General features: G+C 48.0%; 1 protein-coding gene across 40 annotated transcripts in view; it reads right to left on the bottom strand.

The window, feature by feature from the left end:
* LOC142582290 (cytoplasmic dynein 1 intermediate chain 1-like) overlaps positions 1–17,953 on the bottom strand; it is a 102,764-nt gene that overhangs the window by 25,831 nt on the left and 58,980 nt on the right. For all 40 annotated transcript variants that reach the window (XM_075691800.1, XM_075691803.1, XM_075691804.1 and 37 more), the window contains 2 exons: positions 10,821–10,934; positions 2,168–2,288 (listed from right to left, as the gene is read on the bottom strand). In XM_075691800.1, the coding sequence (XP_075547915.1) occupies positions 2,168–2,288; positions 10,821–10,934 (235 nt within the window). The remainder of the gene's footprint in view (positions 1–2,167; positions 2,289–10,820; positions 10,935–17,953) is intronic.

Genomic DNA, 17,953 nt, shown 5'->3' with positions numbered 1-17,953 from the left:
GTACTCACGCAGGCAGTCATTAATACATCGACCAGTTTGACCTATGTAAAATCTTTTGCATGTGAGAGGGAACTTATAGACAACCCCTGCAGCACATGCCGTAAAACGGTTTTCATGCTGCGTTGTGCAAACGTGGTTCCTTGCCCTGCCTCGAGAAATGCGCGAGCACAGACCCAAAAGCTTACAAGGGGCAGAAAACACAACGCTTACTCCCTGCTTGGCGGCAACCTTCTTGATATTGTGGCTCACTTTATGCACATACTTTATGCACATGTTTCGGCTATCGCCTATTAATAGTGTGCGCTACGCTTCTGACAGCGCTACGCACTATGAAACAGATAGGTGAAGATGCTTATCGCAATAGGATTGGCGGTGATGGCTGTGAATGCCACGTGTGACGATCCTGGAGATTTGCTGGTACTGAAATGAGAAACTGAGTGCACGCCAGCATTTCCATGTGAGAGGGGTGGGCGAGTATTGTGGTGAAGCTGCCATGGCGGGCAGCTATACACTGTTCTCCATCGCGCATGCCTCGCACATTTTCTTGTTTACATGAGCACGGCCGAGCTAGAGGGGCAACACGTATGCTCTGCCTGACGAGGGAACAATAGGGTGCATTCTTGATGGCTCGTTGCCTCGCTCGCAGAGTGGTGGCGCTTCGACCCAACATTACCTCTTCTCAGTAGACGCCTTGTCTCCGGCCGGTAAGAACAGACAGACAGGGTTGCCATACAAAGTTGCAAAGAGTTGGTGCTTATAGTTCATCTATGCTTCGTTTACATTTAGGCTGATAACGGCTTGCGATGGCGTTCTACCTTTTGCACTTCGCACCTTTTTGGAGCAAAGTTAAAGAATGTAGCTTCACAGCTCGTGGTGCGCATGTGGGCGATGCTGCAGCTGTAATGCCAAGTCCTTTGCAAAGTGCCAGCCTGCTGCAGTAGTTTCCGCTTCCACCCAACTAGAATGCTTTGCTATCACATGCAGAACCCACTAATTCCACTGACAGTAACATATATCACTCTCAAAGAAGAAATGGTGGTGGGTGCCGTTTTGAAGGGGTTATGATGCCGCATTCTGCTCTTTAGATGACATGCCTTCATAACGGTGTAGTTACCTTCCACGATTGTGTCGATAGTGACCGCGGTTTCTTCTGCGGTGTTTTGACTCGGTGTGCGCATCGACCACATGCCTTTAAAGCTGCATAGTTGCCATGCATGACTGCATCGATAGCTACCGCAGTTTCATTCACGGCTGTTGAAGCAAACAATAGTTTCGTTCTGACTAAGTGTTTGAGCCGGCCGCATGCCTTTAGAACGACAAGGTCGCCATCCATGATCACGTAGATTGCAGCTGTAGTTTCGTCCGCAGCATTTGCGGCAGGCAGGTGTTTCGTTTGGCTCGCTGCAAAGGTGTTGAGGATGAATAACGGCTACATCATCATGGACAGATTATCTTGTTGGCAACCAGCTCACTGGCAAAAATATAATTGGCATGTGCACACGGTAGTGAAAAGCATCTCTCAATGAAGGCGTGTGCCACAGCCACGTGAAGGAAGTAGTGAGACCTTCATCGCTGCAAGAGCTAATCAGTCACGAGATGAGAATTGCAGCTTCCGTACTGCTTTTGTGCAAAATAGGAACAAGTGTGTTGATGTAGTAAGCATTTGTTTGTTTTCTTGATACCCTTGATAATTCAACATTTGGTTAATTCAAACATTTTTTCTGGTCCCGTGAAATCCGAATTAAGTACTTATTCGTGAACATTGTCTGCTTGCTAAAGTGTATTCTTTCTGTATTTTCGTGTTATGTAAGTCTCTGTTATTTGTTATGAATGCATTACTACTTTTTTCATATTGATTTTGTTCCTTGGAAATTCCTTGAACTAATCCTGCATTTTTTACTCTTCGAATGTATTCTCGCCCCTCCCCTCTGCCATGTACAATTATGTACCTTGAGGGTATCACAAATAAATAAATAAATAAATAAATAAATAAATAAATAAATAAACAAACAAATAAATAAGTAAACAAACAAAAAAAAAAACCAAGGTTTTACTACAATACAAATTGTGTGGATATATATTTCAGCTAAATATAGAGCTGGAGTTGTCCTTTAGGTGTTAAAGCACATAGCGATTCCATACAGGAAAGAGCAGGTGTTATTATTACCTGTATAGACGGCACCTTCCTCACTACCTACGATGAAGTTGTTGCAGTCACCTATGGGGAATGAGAGGGATGTGACGGCAATGGCACGTGACTGCTTCTGCTGTGTCAGATCCAGCACGTCCTGCAAAAAAAGAAAAGCTAGATTTCCAGCAGCTGTGCACTTAAACCCCATGGTAGTAAGGCAAAGGCTTCGCAGGTGTCACATAATGAGCGTGCCAAGATCTAGTCACCTAGTAAAATAGGTTGAGCATACTTGCTCATGAATGCACTAGCATAGCAAAACGTTGGCTCGGGCTAGTTGGCAATTTGTTGCGCTTCAACATTTACTGCACAACAGGACGAAATGGCAATCCAGTTCTGTGGCAGCCTACAAGGTGGAGAAAAAACACGAAAAAAGAAAAGTTGTCATCCACCCTAAATGTAGCATGTAGCTACAAAGGAAACCCATACGGGAAACTCATAGGCTATTGTCGATGCCGCAAATGAGGTTTTGGTTTCGTATGAAATTGTAATGTGCAGGCAATTTCAGAACCATTTTCTTGGAAAGGAGAGGAAGCAACCTGATTTGAATGAGCAAGTGCTACAGAGTGCCAGTGAGTGCAAGTGTGAACGTAAGTGTGTTTTGCAGGGCTCCTGAGCAATGCGTGACATACGTGCATGGCATCCTTATGTGCTACGAGCAGTGCGTCCTATAATGTACTTGTGCTGCATTTACCTTTCGAATACTGATGGGTGAAAACCAGACAATAATCTGTCTTTAACAGGGTAACAGATGTTCAGATGAAGCGATTTACTGAAGAACCTAACGCCATTGCCAACACAGATGACAATTTTGTATATGCAATATCAAAAGATAGTGCCTACAGTGAATTTGGAGCATGGGAGGAAATGTTTAGAAGAAAGAGGATGTAGGTTCAGCTGAAAACTAAATATATTACTGTTGACTTTCATTAATTCAACCTCGGCAGTACTGAAGAATGATTTATCCGGCAAAACGAATGAAAGAACAGGCAGAAAAAGCACCCCAACACGCAGCTGCTTCATTTGGCAGTATCTACACAATCATAACATGAATGCCCACCCATTTTTTGTGTTCCTAGTAGAAAATTTAGGTAGGGATGACATTAGAGCTTCTACGCAAAGTAGAGATCTAACACAAGCCCGATTTAAAAGAAAAACAAAAAATCTAGCATGCCTTTGATTCTGGCAATCAGAAAAAAAGGAAACTACACATGTACTGATGATTACTTTCAAAAATTGGAAACCTATTCAATATTGATGTCCATCGTGTGATGTCCAGGAACGTTCTGTGGCACCGACCACCTCGACATGGAAGACTGGATCGCCACGTATGAGTGTGTAAGTGCCCACAACAAATGGGATTTGACGGTTATGTTGACTAACTTGGTCTTCTACATACAAGGCACGGCGAAGGTGTGGAATGACAACAACGAGGAAGAGCTTAATGACTGGCACACGTGTAAACAGACTCTCAGGGACTTGTTCAGCCATCCCACTGGCGGAAGAGCACCGCTAAAATAGAACTAGCGACCCACACCCAGATGTCCACAGAATCATATGTCTCTTACATCCAGGACGTGCTGGCTCTGTGCCGTAAGGCTGACAGTGATATGGCTGAGTCAGACACGCTTGGGCATGTACTGAAGGAGATCACTGATGATGCTTTCAACCTGCTCATGTGCAAAAACTGCGAAGCAGTACAGGACATCATAAAAGAGTGTCAATGCTTTCAGCAGGCCAAGAGCCACCGCATTGCAATGCTGTTTGCATGTCTGCCGAACACAGCTGCAACATCCTCTTGTGACGACAGGCTAGGAGTGCAGTGACCATCATCATCAGATGCAGCGAGAACTTAGAGCCAGGGCCCCTGCAGCCTTTTTTTCCCATCCTGGTGAGCCGCTACAGCACCATTTGTGCAGGCAATAGTCCACGAAGAACTCGCTAATCTTGGAGTTCATTCTGTATGTGCTGCTGCCAGTTCAAAGCTGTCTCATTCTCTAGGACTATCAACTGGCCCACAATATCCTGCACGCTACTGAAATACAGCCGAGTAGCCAACCGCAGACGAACGGCCAATCTGTTTTGCCTGCCTGTGTATTGGTCATGTTGCTCACCATTGTAACAACCACACTGTCTTCTCCCCTCTGCAACCACCATTCACCAGTTATTGCCCCAAACAGAATGAGCATTGTTGCCAGCCTCCATTGGCACTGCAACAGCCAAACAATGACGCTCTTGCTCCTTGGAAGAGTCCCTCATTGTCATTCTGACGTCACCAGTCCCGTTTGCCACCAGCTCGTCGACCATCATCCCCATCGCCGCAGGCTTGTAGCCAACCATCCCCATTGCAGCCCCGATACCAGTCTCCAGAAAACTAAGCGATGAAGCTCCCGCAGGTGATGCTGCATTGACCACTCGACCGCAAAGCTTTGCCGACCAAACAGAACTTGATGGACATTTTAGTCGATGGTGTCAGTGTCCCAGCACTTACTGACACTGGCGAATGCGTATTTTGGAACAATGCCCTTATGACATTATACTCGGCTTAGACCTTTTATCGTCCCATTCAGCCCTCATTGATTGTGTGTCTAGTGTCATTAAGCTTGAACTGCCCCACGGCTGCTAAAGTCCACCAGTCACACAACCACAGTTATGCTGGCCCGAAGACATCCGCCTGTTGCCTACGTACGTCACTATACTGTCGTTCCCATCTGTTTCTGACGGCGTCTGTGTACTATGTTCCACTGCTGACATATAGCTTGAAATAAATTTGGCCGTTCCCCATACCGTGCTCAGTGTTACAGCCAATCAGACTTTGCTTCCTCTCCTTAACTTTAACTGCTCGACTCAAATTCTTCCCAGAGGCATGTCTCTGGGCAACATCTTGCTTATGAACGATTGCGAGATATTGGCTCTTGATGCTGAAATTCCGTTGGCCTCTACAGTAACCTCCGATTTATTGACTCTCACAGATGAACTTAGTAAGATGATTGCACCCGATCTTCTTCTGGCATAAGTTTCTGACCTCCGCCATCTCTTGGAAACTTACCGCGACATTTTTTACCTTGACAGTCGCCCTTTAGCCCAGACATCAGCGGTCACTTATCGTATTTACACCGGAGATGCCAATCTGATACTCCACCTGCTGTACCGTGTTTCACATGCTGAACGACAAGTGATATGATGAGAAATCAATAAGATGTTGACTAAAAACGTTATCGAGCCATCTTGCAGTTTGTGGGTGTCCCCTGATGTCCTCGTCAAGAAGAACGGCAGCTGGCACTTTTGTGTGGATTACAGACACCTAAACAAAATCACACAGAAGGATGTCTACCCCTCGCCCCGCATTGCTGATGCCTTGGACTGCTTGCACAGAGCCAAGTACTTTTCATCGATGTACCTCCGATCAGGCTATTGGCAAATCTCGGTAGATGACATGGACCATGAGAAAACTGCCCTTGTAACACCGGGTGGCCTCTACCAATTCAAGGTTATGCCGTTCGGCTTTTGTAATGCCCTGCCAACCTTCGAAAGAACGATGGACTCCTTACTTTGCGGCTATAAATGGCCCGCATGTCTGTGTTATCTAGACATGTGGACCTGTTATCTAGACATGTGGAAAAGACACGTCTCTTTTCACCAACTTTCACGAGTCATCTAACGCATCTATCGGCTATTCTTGCTGTTTTCCGACGTGCCGGCCTGCAATTAGACTCATCCAAGTGCTACTTTGGATGATGTCACATTACTGTTGTTGGTCATCTCGTCAGTGCCGCTGGCGTTCAACCTGACCCCGGCAAAATTCGCGCTGTCCAGAACTTTCCTGTTCCGTCTTCCGCCGCAGACGTAAGAAGCTTTGTTGGGCTATGCTCGTATTTCCGTCATTTTATCAAGAATTTTGCTGACACCGCTCGCCCACTCACCGACTTACTTAAGAAGGACGTTGCTTTCACACGGGGCCTTGCTCAAACCAAAGCCTTTTCCGCCTTCTTACGCTTGCTCACAGCTCCCCCTTTGCTGGCTCATTATGATCCATCTGCCACCACGGAAATTCACACGGATGCCAGTGGCCATGGAACTGAGGCTGTACTTGTGCAATGGCAGCATAACGCAGAATGCCCAATTGTATACACCAGCTGCCTCCTGTCACCTGCCAAGAGAAATTTTTCAATTACTGAACGGGAGTGCCTGGCATTAGTATGGGAAGTTGCCAAATTCCACCTCTACTTGTATGGCCGCATATTTTCCGTGGTTACCGATCATCACACTTTGTGCTGGCTCTCCTCACTGGATGATTGGGTAGACGCGCTACGGTTCCAAGAATGTTCATTTGCTGTTTTATACAAGTCAGGCTGTTTGTACAAGGTCGCTGACTGTTTCTCCCGTCATCCTGTCGACCGCCCTGAATATGACGCGCATGACACAGACTCTTGCATCCTGGCCATTTCTGATCTGCACGACGTCTGCACTGAATGGCATGATGACTCCTTACGTGTCCTCATCCATCGTCTCGATTCTAGACATTCAGAGCCCACGCTGTGCCTGTTCGTGCTCCGGGACAACATTCTCTACTGTTGCAGCTTACGCCCTGAAGGACCAGAATTTTTACTTGTTGTACCAAACCACCTACATATACCAGTCCTGGAGCAGTTACATGACGCCCCTACTGCAGGCGACCTCAGTGTTTCGCGCACTTACGACTGCGTACATGCCGCTTCTACTGGCCAGGCCTGTACTGCTCTGTCAGCGCCACAAAAAACCTACTGTGCTGTCCACTGAACGCCTTCACCCCATTGGTGTGTTGTCAGAAGCATTCTTTCATGTCAGTCTCGATCTGCTTGGCCATTTTCCGACGTCGAAAGCTGGCAATAAGTGGGTCATAGTCGCAACCGATCACACGGCCCAGTGTGCGATCACGTGAGCTTTGCGCACAAGCTGTGCAATTGAGGTGGCAGATTTCCTTTGTGGGGATGCGTGACTCTCACGCTTCCCCTGAGATCTAGTTTTCCCGCATGGCTCGTCTCCTGCAGGGCGGCTTCGCCCGCCGCGTGGCCTGGCGCCCGCGGCGGTTGGAGTGGTACAAGCGCGGTGCGAGAGATGGCGCGAGCGTCGCGCCGCTGCGGGGTTACTCGGGCGCCAGGAGACAAGGCGCTCTGTCTCTCTTGGGGGTCGAGACAGCAAGCAGCACGGATGTGCCGTGCCGCGCGTGGAGCGACCCTCTTCCCCGGCGGGTCGGTGCGCGGCGTAAACTTCCTGCGCGAGCGCGCGGCGACCCATGCTTCTGCGAGACCGCCTCGCGTGGCCGCCTTCGAACGCGCCACGATTCGCGTGACCATACACGCGAAGGACCAGGCGTTGGGATCCAGCATGGGGCGAACATATTCGCTCGCTTCCGGTCGCGGTGAGTCAGACTTCTAGATTTGTCGCGCGCCCATCGGCATGTTTTGTAGATAGCAACTCGGCTAGCAGGCACTGATCTATGAAAGGTGCAATAAATGCCCTTGTGATTGTTTGCACTAGTGTGTACTGTCGTTCCTTTGTCCCAAGAGTACGGGGGTGAGAGGCCCCCAAATCTGGCGCCCAACGTGGGGCTCTTGGGGCATCGGACGATAGTTTTAACAGTTTTGCTTCGTTCGAGACCTTTGTTTGAACCGAAGCGTAGGCCTAGCGTGAATTTGATCGCTAGCGTCGGCGGCGTGCTTTCTTGAGCGAGGTGATGGTGGCTGTAGTGTGTTTGAACATATCAACGTGCTAAACCTTTTCGCAAGTGTTTTTTTTTTACTGGCATTCGTCGGTACGAGAGCCACGTGGTCTGCATCCTGGGAGAGCGAGGCTCAGCGCCCGCGGAGCAATGGCAAGCCTGAAGCGAGTGAGTACGGAAGCCTCGTGGGTGGTCCGAATTTCTCATGTAAATAGCTTCTCCTATCTCTTTGACTCTGATGAAGTCGCGGCTCTGGGAGCCGGGTGGCCGCGGGCCACGGGTGCCACTACGGGCTGACTGGTATTGCGGCCTGGCACCGGTCGCTCCGACACCGTCTGGGACGGTGGGCGCCGTCAACTCGGATGCTGCGTGCACCGAGCGGAGTAGGACCACCTCACAGAGCTAACGTCTCCTCGCGGCTGCCTGTTTTGCGCCCATTTTGGGTGTTGTTTTTGGATGCCGGTTGTTGTCAGGGTAGCGACGATTTAGGCCTAAGGCTTTACGAAGCTGCCTGTCGCACGTGGAGGGACACAACCTGGTGGACCGTGGCGTTGAGGTGTTGCAAGTTGCTTCCCTCATTCTAGTTAGCCTCGCACGAATTGAAATTACTCGTTCGACTCAAGAAAGCGAGCTTCGTTCACGTGAACTTAGCATCTTAGTAGCTGCCTGATCTTTTGCTGGCCGAGTTGAACATCGTGCCACGTGGGCGATGCGCATGCGTAATTCCTCTCCCTAGCACTACTTTAGTGTTTGCCGAGTGTGTTGAATGTACGCAGCGTGATTGGAGTCACCCCTGGCTTGCTGTCACCTGCACATCGTTTGCGCTGCTGCCCCGGACTACGATTGAGTCACCCCGGGCGATGGTGATGCTGTGGCCAGTTCGGCGCAGCGACTTCGGCGGCCTCCTGTATCCCGTTCACAACCCTCGGCGGCGGACCAATGAGCCGGCGGTCACCGACAGCTACGGCGGCTCTTCCCAGCAGGGCGCGTCGGCGCGAGCGACGCTTGTTCGTACCGACCACTGCGTCGTCGTCTCCGGAGTCCTGGCCTGGCATTGTGCCGTCGAGTCTGCAAAGCTGCCGCTGTGACCGGCGGACGCCGGCGGTGCACCCAAGGACAATGTCGGCTCGCATGCTATGGACAGTGTGGACATTTCTTCGGCGAGATCACTGTTTAATGTTCTACCTTGTTTGCGAAGCACAGTTTGATGTTAGACTGTGTCACATGTCTCGCCGGAATATGTAGTGATTTAAGGTTGGGGGGATGTGGGGATGCGTGACTCTCACGCCTCCCCTGAGATCTAGTTTTCCCGCATGGCTCGTCTACTGCAGGGGAGCTTCACCTGCCGCGTGGCCTGGCGCCCGCGGCGGTTGGAGTGGTACAAGCGCAGTGCGAGAGATGGCGCGAGCGTCGCGCTGCTGCGGGGTTACTCGGGCGCCGGGAGACAAGGCGCTCTGTCTCTCTTGGGGGTCGAGACAGCAAGCAGCACGGACGTGCCGTGCCGCGCATGGAGCGACCCTCTTCCCCGGCGGGTCGGCGTGCGGCGTGGACTTCCCGCGCGCGCGCGGCGACCCATGCTTCTGCGAGACCGCCTCGCGTGGCCGCCTTCGAACGCGCCACGATTCGCGTGACCATACACGCGAAGGACCAGGCGTTGGGATCCAGCATGGGGCCAACATATTCGCTCGCTTCCGGTCGCGGTGAGTCAGACTTCTAGATTTGTCGCGCGCCCATCGGCATGTTTTGTGGATAGCAACTCGGCTAGCAGGCACTGATCTATGAAAGGTGCAATAAATGCCCTTGTGATTGTTTGCACTAGTGTGTAGTGTCGTTCCTTTGTCCCAAGAGTACGGGGGTGAGAGGCCCCCACACCTTTTACATGATGTCATTCTGCATCACGATACACCCCAGCACCTCCTCACTGATGCGGCCACACCTTCTTGTCCCGAGTAGTTGAACACCTACTTTGTTCCTGTTCTGCCGAGCACAAGCTTTCCACCACTTACCACCTGCAGACAAACGGATTGACGGAGCGGCTACATCGCACGTGGACAGAAATGCTGTCTATGTAGGTTTCCAATGACCACAGTGACTGGGACAATACGTTACTCTTCATAACCTTCGCCTATAATTCATCCCGTCACGAGACCGCTGGGTTTTCAACCTTTTACCTTCTGCTTGGCCGCAACCCTTCTTTGCCCTTTGACACACTGCTTCCTTCCACAATGAACACTCCTACTGAATATGATCAAGACGTCTTGGCCTGGGTGAAGCAGGGCGCAGCAGATTGCCGGTTCCCGGCTCACTTCAGGCCACGTAGAAGATCCGGTACGACAGCTGACATTGGGACGTTTGATTTCCTCCTGGCTACATTGTCCTTCCTATGGACACCATGTCGCTGCTCTACACAGGACCCTATGTGATATTGCGTCAGCTTGGTGATGTCAACTACAAGATCGCTCCGCCAGACTCACGGACGTCGTGCATGTGTCCAGGCTGAAGGCTTACTTCGCTGCAGGTTCAGCTCCCTTATAGTTAGCGCTGAGACGGCACATTTACAAGCGGGGGTTATGTTATGGCGCAACCAAGACTGGTGCCATGCAGAAGAAGACGATTTGACGTATAAGGGTGAAATCGATCTCGACAGCCATGTTGTTTATGGATCATTGTCCCTCTTATGAATATTGTAAATACATATCTATATGTGACTTCTGTAACATAACAATATCATATCTTTTTAATGAGCTTTTTTAATGAAGGTCTGACAGAGATGTGCGTTATCACCATCCTACGTCAGAACTTCTGGCCATAGTGCTAAGACAATGGTAGTTATGCCTGTGTGATATCCTATACATTCAGGATTGTTGTTGTGGGCTGTGAATGAGTGAGGGCTTCTGCGGGCATGAGAATCTCTGAACAAAGTCCACTGACCTGCGGTGCTGACAGCATGTCAAGGCTCCAGGTACAGAACTTGCCATCTGTGGATACGCTGACGAGGTTGTGCGCGTTCTGTGTACCGACTACTTGGACGCAATAGACAGGGTGCTGCAAGCAGAGTTACAGGCAATGATCATTAGGCCACTGCCATTATGTTTAGGCCAGCAAGCAAAAAGAAGAAAACAAGCAACAGTGGCAAAGTTTTGACCAGCATTTCCTTTAATTTACATCATCAAGTGCAGCCACCTGTACCGAGCACAGCCTAAAAGGAGCACCAAGTGTACACAACTGTTGCAACTAAACTACTGGCTCGTTTGTGTTAAATTTTTTTCCTAGGTAGCACATTGCAGTGCGTCCAGTTTGATGCCACATTAGCAGGCATTACTTCCTATTTTCGTCCTCAACTATCCGAAGTAGGTAATGCCCCTACAAAATGTTGATTATGATGCAACAAAATGATGGAGCAATCTATGAGGTCTTGTAGCAAACACATGGTGCCCGCTGTAGCTGTGACAGATGGCGTCACTGTTCCACTGCAGCAGAAGATATGTTTTGAGTGGTGTCGCACCAAACAACACTGACTTCAGATTTATTGTGAATGAAACAGATAAGTAATGATGCCCAGCTCATAAAAAAGTAGCTGTCAACTGAACCCACTGCACAATGCTACCTCAACATGAAATTTGAGTGCCAAAAGCCAGTGGATTTGCCGCAAGTGTTATGCACACTTGGCACTGCTATTTATGCAACACTCAGTAAAATGAAAAACAGCTTTTACCTCCAATGCTGACAAAGAAAAGCACTGAGCTGTACAGGACTGAAAACAGATAACACGAAACCTTTATGGCATTTACCTTCATAGATTAGTTGCAAATTAAAATTACAGTAGAATCTCGATGGTATGAATCTCTTGGGTCAGCGAAAAAAATTTGTACCACCGAAAAATGTAAAAAAATTGGTAAATTAAAGGGGGATGCTGCAATGAAATGGCTGACTTGTTCAAAATTTAGGATATTTTAATCTCCCCCCCCCCCCCCCCCCCCACAATCCTAAGGCTTTCCTTCATATAATGATAAAATATATGCAAGAAACACACAGCATAATTTTGGCAAATTTCACTTTTTTGGTGTGTTGTCCTCAATTTGGGTAGAAAATTGGGCTTTCTTTTGACGTAGCCAAACAAGGGAACAGGCTGGCTTCAGGAAGGGATACTCTACAATAGATCACATCTATGTCATTAATCAGGTTATAGAGAAATCCGTATAGTACATTAGGCCTCTTATGTGGTTTTCGTAGATTACAAAAAGGCATTTGATTCAGTAGAGATATCAGCAGTGATAGAGGCATTATGTAATCAAGGAGTACAGACCGCTTATGTAAATACCTTAGAAAAAAAAATCTATGGGCACTTTGCTGAGCTAAACTGTAATAGGCAAAAGCCTATCTATGACTGCCTCTGTTGCTGTTGTCTGAACTATTCTGCGAATGTATGCCGCCGTGGCCACGAGCATGGATGCAATCACAGCCATATGGCTGCAACATTTGTCGCTGATGTGCATGCACTCCCACATGCATGTCCGCGCTCTCCCAAGCACCCACTCGCGCAGCGCTACTGGCATGGCGCCTCCTCTCCTTGCTCCCCTCGCCAGTTATCACCGCTTTCCGGCATCCACCACAGATTGCGCCCGGACACTCATGAGCCACTAAAGGCTTATGCTTTAATATCTACAGAGGTTCCACAACTACCTTAATACTACACAAGAAAAGCAGAAAGATACCTATAAAGAAAGGGGTCAGACAGGGGGAGACAATCTCTCCAAGTTATTCACTGCATACTTGGAAGAGGCATTCAAGCTATTAAATTGGGAATGCTTAGGAGTAAGGATTGACGGCGAATATCTCGGCAACCTTCAGTTTGCCGATGACATTGTTCTATTCAGCAACAATGCAGACGGATTACAACAAATGATTGAGGACCTTAACAGAGAGAGTGTGAGAGTGGGGTTGAAGATTAATATGCAGAAGACAAAAATGATGATCGATAGCCGGGCAAGGGAACAAGAGTTCAAGATCACCAGTCAACCTCTAGTCTGTGAAGGAGATTCATAGAATAAAAATGTGTTGGATCGCATACGGCAGACACTGCCTGCTTCTGACTGGAAGCTTACCATTATCATTGAAAAGGAAGGTGTACAATTAGTGCAATAGCACATCTAAAGCGGACAAAATTGATATGTTACACATGAATATAAAAAAATTTAGTAATACGGAAATACAGCTTTTGCAGAACCCTTGTAACCAACGTAACAAATTCACGTAAGACGTAAAATGACATATCAAATTTGTCCGCTTTGAATGATCTAATGGATGCCGTTTATAGAACCGCAATATCTGTTCTTGATGCAGAGCTAAGAATTTGTAGACTTCGTGCTTCTTTTTTCAAACTGTCAAAAATTTCAAATCTTTAACAAAATGAAAGACCTGAATCGAAATTCCGTTACCAACAGTCACTAGAATTTAGCTTTCTCTCTCAAATGCAACAAATTTCATTAAAATCGGTTCAGAGGTTATTTCAGAAAAACGTTTTTGTGTTTTACATGTATTTGAATAGGCCAAGTCTGAGTTGGGCCCAAGCTAAAGCTTCCTCTTAAGAGAAAAAAAATGGAGCTGGACAGGTCATGTAATGTGCCAGTTAGATAACCGTTGGACCATTAAGGTGACAGAATGGGTACCAAGAGAAGGGAAACGCAGTTGAGGATGGCAAAAGACAAGGGGGAGCGATGAAATTAGGAAATTTGCAGGTGCTAGTTGGAAGCGGTTGGCACAGGACACGGATAATTGGAGCCTTCGTCCTGCAAAGGACATAAAACAGGCTGATGATGATGATGATGAGTGTCGCATCTTGGTATCGCCTAAACAGGAGAGATTGGAGATCCAGATAGACACAGCACCGTACTTTGTCATGCAGAAATAAAAGCAACAAAAGCCAGTGCGTAAAGGAAAACTAGCATCAAGATTCATTACTGCAGTCACGTGGCGCACAGGGAGTGCTCCTACTGGCTGACTAGAATTTGGATTACTGGCATGCTTGCTTCGCGCACATTTTGGCAGCGGCGAGCTGTAAATTTCGCGTATTCTGAGGCTGAAATTTCAAGATCCGCCAGGTTATCTCAAGTTTTAAAGGCCCCCGGAAACGGTTCGGGCAAATTTTGTAGACGCGTAGGCTACAGCTAAAGTAGAACATTCGCACCACAATTTAAATGAAGCGTTACGAGTTAATGGAGCTACAAGCGATTAGAAGTTACCCTCCTCCCTAGCCATGCTTTTCCTCCTCAACTCATTCGCCGAGTGATCGAGCTAAGCTCCGCCTTCACTGGTTCTGCATCACGAGGCAACGTCACATCGTCCACTTCCAGTTGTTTTGGAGCCCGACCCCGCCCGCGCGAAACCTCTCCGCTAGCTGCTTGGCTGTCGACCTCAAGCGAGAGCTATTGCAGCAGCGTGCCTTGCGAGCATTCTGTCGTAGTGCCGAACGTGTCTGGTATTCCGGGAACCACAGGCAAGCTGGTCATTTCGGCAAGTGGCTGGAGGTATAAACTCAAGCTGACGAAGGAACTTTGGCTTACAGTGGCTGCACCGTGCAGACCATTCACATTTGCGCTGCTGCTCATCCCATTATGGCACAGTCAAGCGGCCAGACCCTGTCCCCTTGCGCTTGCGTTTGCCCTAATGCCAGACTCGCAAAACGCTATTGCATTAGTAATCTTCTGGTTAAAGTGACGGACACAAACGCGCAAATCCTGGCACCGATCGGATAGCGGCAGTCCGATGCGCAGCAGCCAGTACGATCGTATGCTGCCTTGCAGAGGGACACGATGTCGCACCTTGACATATTACCAGTCACTACGTTTACAGTCCAAAAGGCAACAAAGTCGAATCATAGTGCTCGCGAAAAGACAGACCAACTCTGACCGCGGAGCTCTCGTCAAAATGGAGTACGTTGTAACACAAACAGACGACACTTACTGTGTGTCAGAAGTGCTTAAAAGTACTGAAAAGTTGTTCTTGTGCATTCTCTTTATGTTACTTTCTTTTTATAAAAACAAATGAACTAAAATTCCAACAATTATGAACATCATTTGTTTACCATAAAGTTGGAAAAATTATCGATCACGCGCCCTGGTCAGTAAATCGGATAGCTCGCCCCACTGACGTCATATGGGTGATTTCCGTCATATGGGTAGGGGCGGCTTAAAATTCCGCCGAGCAGTGCGTTGCAATCGGCAGCGATGTGCATTTTTAGAACCTTATAATAAATTACATGCTTTACGCAGAGCACTTAGATGTGTCAATGATCGGAAGGACCTACTCTAACGACTCAGTATGTTTGTAGAAAATCGTCAAAATCGTTTCAGGGTCCCTTTAAGCATGAAATGCTTTTAGCTCCCATTGTCAGTGACCTTCAAGTGACCTTGAGCCAAAAGCCAGAGCCGTTATCCGGGCACTCAAACATAAACATTCAGGCAAGTTGCGTGAACAAAACGAGACCATCCAGGTAACCAGTCGAAACTTCAAAAAATTTGGTCACTGGCCTTCAACCCTTTGCACAGGGCTGCATTACATGTGCTAGTTACTGCCCAAACAAGTTACACAAGTACAGTCGATGACCGATAATTCGGACTCCACGGGGGACGTAAATAAGTCCGAAAAGTCGAATGTCAGAAAAAGATCACTTTATTTATGTTTTAAGTCCCCTGTGCACGAACAAGTGATCTATGCATTGTTGCATGCACTTCCGCTTAGGTGCAACCAAGTCCAACTGTATTTCTGCCAGTTTTGAGTTTCATTGTACGCCGACGCAAGGATTGCAAAGGCTTGAGTCAGATCCTCTTGTGGAAGGCTCCGGAGCACACAGTACATCGTCATCTGAGTCACAGTCACTGTTTGACGGTGGGAGAACTTGCTCAGTTATTTCGTCGTTGTTCAGTTTGGCACATGACAAAACCGTGCTGTCGACATCTGCAAAGTATTCAAATCTTACATTGACAGGAATCGGCACACCGCAGCCTAGCAGGTCATCAATGATGCCCACATTTTATCTCATTGTGGTAGGCGGCAGTTCAGCCTCTTGTGTTGCAGAGTCGGGCTCATCCGGACTGTGAGGGCACCACTGGTGCCATATGACGTGGCCTATGTACAACTTCCCAAGAAAGGCTTCTTGGAGCCAACAGAGAGCTGTCTGGAACGCAAACTAAAGAAACGAGCATAGCATGCCAGAACGCTGTTCGCAAGGCAAACTCGACAAACAGAATGGCGATAGCAGGCCATGCGCAAGGGTGCCGGAAAAGGATGTGATGATTGCGATGTTGATGCGACCTTCCAATTCAGGCACAGCTGCCAAAATTGGTAGTTGCAGTTAAATCTCACAGGTGTATGGCGGGAGACCAAGGCAAGGCCTCAGAGATTACTGTCTAGCATGTAATCTCTGAGGCCATACTTGATGTCTTGTCGAGGTTGCCAGAGAAGATAATGGCAGCAGAGTTGGTATACGTTACAGCCAAGGACAGAGTATGGATAATCGAATGTAGAACTGGCGGCTATTTGAAATATTGGTTGTCTTTACACATTAAATCCATGGTCCCATTGGCGGTTCTGTGAAGCTATCCGAATTACCGAGCATGTCAGGATTGTCGGCGTCCGATTTATTGGACGGCGACTGTATTGCTTCAGAGTCCTTTCTAATGTTTGTTCACAATATCACGCAAGCTGTAACTTCTAGTACGCTGAAGTTTTATCTGTCATTTCCAATAGTGACGTTCAAAAGGCAGATACAAAGCACCAGACACTTCATTGTCATATTTTGGCGCTGAGTGCTGAACGCCAGCGGCCCGCGAGTTCCACGGCATGGGTTTTGTGTCGCCTCAAGAGATGGTGCCACACTGCGTGGCACCTCCTTCAGGCACTTCGACTTGCTGCGGTGGCTTAGCCGTTATGGTGTTGCACTGCCAAGCACGAGTTTGCAGGATGCAATCCCTGCGGCGGCCACATTTCGATGGAGGCAAAATGCAAGAACGCCCGTGTCCTGTGCATTGGGAGCATGTTAAAGATCCCCTAGTGGTCAAAATTATTCCGGAGTCCTCCACTAGGGCATGGCCCATAATCAAATCTTGGTTTTGGCAAGTAACACTCTAGAATTCAATTCATTCTTGTTCTGGCTGGGCAGTGCGCTCTGTTTCTCTGGCGTCTTTCGCTGCCTGTGCAGGGATGAAGTAAAGAGGGAGTGAAGCAGCTTGCCCTGGCAACAGGAATGCAACCCGGGTATCAGCGTGGCCAATGTGCCGGTCCAACAACAGCCAGTGTCTTGGCTCAACTGTTCGTATCATCCACTGTGGCTTGAAAAGCGGTTCGCAAGGTTAGAAATTCAGGACGTTGTAAACTAATCGACTTGGGCTGGTACTTTTGAAAAATTTGTATCATCTCGACATTCGTATAGGGTATGATTGCATCACCGCAATTGTACTCTATAGTGATGATTGTGGATCTAAAAAAGAGTGCAATAGTTCATTTCACAACAAAACAGTTTGGCAGCATAGCTTTAACACTTTTGTGACCACACCTATTCTCCTCGATAGCACGTTATCGATGGTTACGAATGTTAATTCTGGCACTCTCCAAGCACTTCTGCACAGCTAGCGCCATCTAATAGGTTAAAGAGCAACTATTTTATCAGTTTCGCTTTTGCATTTCTTTTTTCCACTGCGCAGGAATTTTTTAAGCACCTTCGTAGTTGGGGTGACGAGAGCTCGTAGTTTTGATGATGGCATTGACATTGTGTGCGGCTGCTCCATGAAAACAATGAATTTTGACGGATCCCGAAGCATCTGGTCTTGAATTTACGGATGATGGTAGCAGCACCAACTCACAAGTCGACTTCGATTTGTGAGACTTGTATGCACAGCGAAAGTGCGTCAAACCACCCTAATACACCAACAGGCATTTAACGGTGAGCTCCACTTTCTTGGACTGTTTCATCACTGCCACACATCAACCTAAGGGTATCTGTCGTGTTCTAAAGGTCACAGTTCTTATCTGCAGGGTGTCGACGTCATTCGGGCAGGACCACTTGC

This window comes from Dermacentor variabilis, chromosome 5 (genome assembly GCF_050947875.1).
Source record: "Dermacentor variabilis isolate Ectoservices chromosome 5, ASM5094787v1, whole genome shotgun sequence".
NCBI lineage: Eukaryota > Metazoa > Arthropoda > Arachnida > Ixodida > Ixodidae > Dermacentor > Dermacentor variabilis.
The sequence above is the reverse complement of the archived record's forward strand: the minus strand, read 5'-3'. Positions and strand labels throughout refer to the sequence as shown.